Source organism: Agelaius tricolor, unplaced genomic scaffold, assembly GCF_023055355.1.
Source record: "Agelaius tricolor isolate 1412-34295 unplaced genomic scaffold, bAgeTri1.0.p SCAF_19, whole genome shotgun sequence".
NCBI classification, from domain to species: domain Eukaryota; kingdom Metazoa; phylum Chordata; class Aves; order Passeriformes; family Icteridae; genus Agelaius; species Agelaius tricolor.
Window position 1 is genome coordinate 5,815,353 of NW_027269279.1, and position 6,181 is coordinate 5,821,533.

A 6,181-nucleotide genomic window follows, 5' to 3' on the forward strand; every position below is an offset into this window, starting at 1 on the left:
GGGCCTTAACCCTGGCCTCCTGTATATCCCTAGGAAATGCCCTGTGGCTTAGTTCTTTCTGCTGTTTTAAGCTACACTTGGCTTATGATTGATTGTCGTCTTTAAAAGTACCTTAATGTTTGTGGCTATTTTGGTGACTGCTCTAGACAGCTTTGTTCCTCTCTCCCGGGTCTGGGTGTTATTCCTAAACCCATAGTCCCAAACTAATATAAACATGTCTGAATAGCAGAGAGCTGGGAGAACTCCAGGCATATGTAGGGCAGTTTGATGCAGGTGTGATATAAAACACACAGCAGCCTGCAGGTTGTTTGATATCAGTGGTGGCTGCAGAGATGATGTCCAGGACCTCTGCCAGCTGGGCAGTGACAGGTGCTTTCCATCTCTGCTAAAATTTGATGTGCTGTTGAGAATGATGGCCAATAAGATGAATGTTATATTGACAATGTGGTGATGATCACTAACAATGTAAAAGTGATTTTGGCAGCACTGCTCTCTTAAGGAGACTGGCTGAGTATCAGGGTGCAGAGCTTATAACTTCAACATTGCATTTAGAGCTCCTTTGACCTTGGATTATTAATCCTAACCCCATTCCCAATGTGCTGGCTTCCTAAAAATTCCATGAAATCAGTGCAACTCCAAATGTAGCGAGTCACAACCAAATTAAAAAAGCTGGATGTGTAAAATGTTGCACATTTGTTCTCAAAAGCTCTCAGCAGCTCATTACCTTGGGCATTGCCTTGTGCTGTATTTATAGTGAGTTCTAATGGAAGCAGAAAAGAACTGACTTGCTTGAGATAAGGAGTGCAAATAGCCACCACTTTTCCAGTCAGTGACAACCTGGGGCTGCCCTGGCAGCCTGTTCCCACCATCAAAACTGGCTCATCAGGAGGGATAGCCAAGAAGGGAGAGTTTCCAAACTGGACCAAATTTGCTTGAGGTTTCACATCAGACAACTGAACTGATTTGTATGATCCTTTTTTGAAGTGGAAGGTGGAGCATTGGCTGACACGTCTCCCAGATTCACCAGGCATTCACTGTTTCATAGAATCATAGAATGGTTTGGCTTGGAAGGGACTTTAAATATCAATTAGTTCCAGCTCCCAGGAATTTCCAGGAAATTTTGAGCTTTTGGCTCTCCTTAAATTAAGTTAATGATTTGGAGATGCTCTAGGAAGAAGATATGATTGAATAAGATGCAACTTAATATGGTTGTAGCTGTTATAATGAGAGAACATGGCCCAGACAGTGTTTGTAGACAGGTGAATGGTGGATCTTATTAGATTTACCTGGGGAAATAGCCAGCCTGAAGACAGACATGTGCCCGAGAGCTCTCATCCCTTTTTCCAGCTCTGCTTGTTGATCTAATAAAATATATTACTTCCACAAACCTCATCTTGCCTGCAATTAAATGAAATCCTCCCAGAATCCTACTGTGTGACAGATCTTTTCATTCATCTCAGACCCGCTGCAGCCCCGTCCAGTCCCTCTGCTCCGCCATGGGAGCAGCAGCGTGTTGTGCCACTGCACAGCCCCTTCCTTCTCCTTTTGTAGAGACTCTGCAATGATTTAATAGCAACACATTAATGAGGATTTGTGTGGCTGTAGAGTGAGGAGAAACTTATCTTTTGAACATGTGAATTATGGAGTGTGTGGGTTAACAAAGTGAGAAAGAGCAAAGGTATGTTCAGAGCTGCCATTGATGGAGGTAATGGCAATCACAGATGATCAGCCTGACCTTTCCATCTCTCATTCCATACACTGCACTGCCCTTTGTGCTGGGTGGTGAAGAGGAAAATAAAATTGGCTAGAAAAACTTTCTAAGCTCAAAACTAGGATAAAAATGTCACATTTTGAGGCCAGGGGAAAAAACGTCGCTTGTGCTTTTTTAGAAAAAGCAGTGAGTAAAAAAATTATGAAATAAAACTGGAAATATAAAGTAGTAACTTTCTGATTATGAAAATTGAAGTTATTTCCATATAATTTTAGAATAATTATATAATGTTTTCTTTTTAATAATTATCCTTTATCCCAGATGGAGCCTCACTATATTTTTTATTGATGGCTATATCTTTAAAATGGGTGGTTAGAGCAACAGGACCAAAAAATCAGTATGACTGACTTTTAAACCAAAAAGTTTCTAAACCAGTGCAGTTTTTCATCTCACCTCTTGCCCCTGGTGAAGCCCATCCTGCACTGTCTGTCCCATCCATGGGTAACAAGAGCTGCCACATTTTGCCTAGTGCTGCCTGGGAGTGATCCCATCTGATCCACTGAGCTGGAATAGAGGAAAAAAATACAGGATTTCAGTTTTTTAGCACCATGAATCATAGTTGCCTTTTGTAGCCAGGCTCTTTAGGCCAACTGCTGGCTATAGGATTCATAGTTAAATATAAAAACAGGACTCCTGAAGCAATTAGTGCTTGTAAGTACCTGCAGGATAAGCCTGGGAATCCCAGTGTTGATCCAGATGGGTCACACTAGAATGCCTCATCTATCTGTAGGATCTGAGAGTTTAAAAGTGAAACATCTATCAAAATCTCATTACTTTGGAGAGGATGGCATCTCATGGATTATAAACCTTAATTTATTTTTTATATCTTAAATCATGGTGCCATATCTAAGGCATAAATTTTTGCAAAACAAACTGCTGAAGCATTTGGAAGGAGTTGAATAAACACTCCCAGCAGTGCTGCGGAGCAGTGCCAGAGGGAGCAGGCAGGTGCGTGGGGTGAGGATGGCAGAGAGGTGCTGATGGCACAGGGCTTTGGGAACTCCTACTCTTGTTGTTTTTGCAATTGGAGGCTTGTATTTACTCAGAGGAGAGGAGAGAAGGTTAATGCTATCAGTTTCTGGGAATACAGGCACTCCCCAGTGACTGAAAGAGAATATTCCTGGATCCCCCAAAGACCATAATTTCACTCCCAAGTGTCTGCTAGCAGAAAGACATGCCTGTCTGCCTTCAGTTTAATATCATCACAAAGGGCTGATTTATTTTATGGTGTTAACCTTCCTGACAGCCTTCGAGCTCGAGCTCGTAGGGTTTGCTTGGTGGTGTAGGCTGAATGGGTATCAGTGTACAAAGCAGCATTTTAAGTTGAGCAGCACTAAGCAGCCTGATCCTGCAAATCTAGGATCATGCAGCTTGTTTCAGAGATTCATCTTGCCAAGTTTTGTGTGTCATTTAAGGAGAAGTCTTTCCCATAGAGACAAAATGCATTCGGGAGTGACAGTGATGAGCTCCTGAACCCTTTTAGATAATGCCCTTACCTCCTGGGACAAGGCCCAGAGGATTTATTCAGTCCTATCATTTGTGGGAGGTAGGGGATCCTAAAGAACGAGAAGGACAAAAAACCAAAAAACTCTATCACAAATATGTGACAAGTAAAATGAAGTTAAAAACAGCAACAAAACTTGGGCTGAGGGCAAGGGTAGGGGTCAAAAGTGAATTCATGACAACTTTTTATCAGATATATGGGTAATGAGTGACTGCTTCTGTATTATTTTATTCTGTAATATTTTATTTTGTTCTTTATTATTTTATTTCTGTATTATATTTGCCCCATTTACACTGTCTGCCTACAACTGGACTCCTCCTCTACTACAGTCAGAATAGTGCTGATTCCAGAGATAAGAGTCACAAAGTGAAGGTGATACAGACAGGCAATTATAAAAACATCTTCTTTGTTTCCCGAGGTGGACAGCCTTCCCCTGAAGGTCACTCTGACAATGTTCCAGGATGTACTTGTGGAGCTGGTGGCTGCTGCAGCAGGGGCCAAGCAGTGTAATCAGAGCTGACATCTGGGTGCTCTCTGTCAGGGCTTCAGGAAGCTTGTTTTGCTCTGAGATAGACCTGCTCTCACTGGGCAACGGGAAAAGCCTATGTGACTGTTAAAACAAGAGTGGAAAAAAGATGGATCTGGAATATGCATTGCTTTATCCTGCCAAGCCAAGTGTTTATTGTGGAGGCCAGACACATCTGTCCTTCTCCAGCAGATATGGTGTTTCTTGGATTAAAAAGGCTGACTGTAGTGGAAGAGTGGAAGAAATTGCTTCAGAAGGCAGACTTATTGGAGTCCTATATCACATGGACCCTGTCAGAAAAATATTAGCCACAATAAAGGCTGACACTCAGGGAGATGAAAGCAATATTGCTTGATATTGTGATTACCTTTATAGCAATGTGCTGAAGGTGAGCAGTGGGGAATTGAGTCCACTCTTCATTTGACCTGGGTGGTCACTGTGATTACTTCAGGGACATTTTTTTTGTTTTATGTAATAAAACATCTGTAATAAAAGATTTTTTAAAAAATGAGATTTGGGAAAGGAACTGGAGACATGGGTTGCAGGCAGCTATTTGGGTCAAGGGGTTCAGTTTTTGCCAGGCTCCAGATGGAGATGAGAGGAGGACAAGGGCTGGAAGTGACTCTGAAGCTGAATGCATCTACACTGTACAAGCAATGAGAACAGCATCAATTTACTAAGCTGCACCTGATCCAAAGTTTGGCAAGAGAGGGACGGATGCAGGCATTATTCCCTGTGTGGGGTATTTCTGAGAATGCTGCTTGTGAATGTGGGTCTGCTCTGAAAGCTGCAGCAAGTGTGAATAGCAATGCTCATCTCACTATCTCTGCATTTTCATGCCCTTGCAGATTTACTGGAAGATCTTGGGAAACTGCAGTGTTGGTGGAACAATTTAGTTATATCAAGGAAAAGGATTTTTTTTTGGAAACTTGACAGAAGAAATAAAATTTACCTACTGGAGGTGCACAAGTTTCTTTTGGTGGAAGGAGGTTGCAGGATATTTGCAGCCAGTGAATGTTCACTGAACACTCTGCACTGGAGGGAGGTTTATTTTTTTCAGTTAAAGTCAAAATCTGTTAACATTTGGCCTTTCCCTATGCTTTTGGTTTGGACTCAGAAGATATTCTCATATGTTGCTGTAATTTTTTTCCAGAAAAGCAGATACCTTCTCTGTTCCTCTACAAAAGCTTTATGCCACGATAATTTAAGATTTCCTCCAGGTCAGAATATTTCTGCATGTAAAACTCTTTGAAGGTTTAAATAGATTGTAACTGAGTTTTGACATGTATTAGCACGTGTCAGGTACAGCAGTTATTAAGGGTAGTGGAGACAAGGCACATTCCATCTCTCCAGAGACTGACTCGCAGGTGTCCAGATCACTACAGGCCACAAGCGGGCAAAGCCCCTGAAAAAAAATCACCCTTTGTTACAACAAGCATTAAAAATGTCTTTTGCCACCCATTTCAGCAATAGGTCAGGTGAGGAATAAGCTCTAGTTGCTCTTACAAAATTGTGTCTGGATTATTACTGGGAAAATTGCCTTTTTATTTCTTTTAATGTAAATCTTTTCTGTGTATCTCTCTCTCTAAGGTTCTGCATCCACACAGAACATATTTTAAAATTATATTAAAGCATGCATTTATGTTAAAGCATTATGCGCTTTGTTCCTGGGTTCTGTCCTGTCCCTCTCCCCTTTATAAGCTGAATACATCTGCATCCAAACAACTCATAACAGAGAAATCTTTTGATGGATTTTAATTTTTTTTTAATCCTTTAATTCCTTTCATTCATATATCAGGAAGGAGTGTGATATGGAAAAGGAAATACCCAGGCCTGGGTACTTTTTTAATCAGAACAGGTTTGAGCAAAGCCAGCTCACTCCCTGCCCTTCTCTTCCCAGGGCACAGCCTCTGTCCTGCAGCGCCGGTCTGACAATGAGGAGTACGTCGAAGTTGGAAGACTCGGTCCATCAGATTATTTTGGTAAGAAAATTCAGCTAAGCATGGTTCAGAAAGACAGGCACGTCTGGGTCAAGAACTTATTGTCTTAATTAGTGTTCCACTCTTACATGCGAGGGGTTATGGGCAGGTCAGCCGCTGCTCTCAGCGATGCTCAGAGATTTCAGGGAAGCTGAATCCATTCCATGGTTTACACCAGTGTAGCTGACAGGAGACAGATCCAGAATCAGCAAAACAGTCTGAAAGCATTTGTTTTCAAAGGCATTTTACACACATGCATTATGCATGTGTAATGCATTTGTACTGTCAGCAGAATTATGTAAAGTGTCTATCAAGAGATATATAAAGGGAGATGTTCTACCAGCAGAGCAACGGGATGGTGGAATATGCACCCTGTGAAAGAGAGCAGGGTGTGTGGCAGT

At 41.7% G+C, this 6,181-nt stretch overlaps 1 protein-coding gene across 2 annotated transcripts in view; it reads left to right on the forward strand.

The window, feature by feature from the left end:
* The window catches only part of PRKAR1B (protein kinase cAMP-dependent type I regulatory subunit beta), a 92,867-nt gene that overhangs the window by 84,144 nt on the left and 2,542 nt on the right, over positions 1 to 6,181 (forward strand). For both annotated transcript variants that reach the window (XM_071444027.1, XM_071444025.1), the window contains exon 10: positions 5,702 to 5,783. In XM_071444027.1, the coding sequence (XP_071300128.1) occupies positions 5,702 to 5,783 (82 nt within the window). The remainder of the gene's footprint in view (positions 1 to 5,701; positions 5,784 to 6,181) is intronic.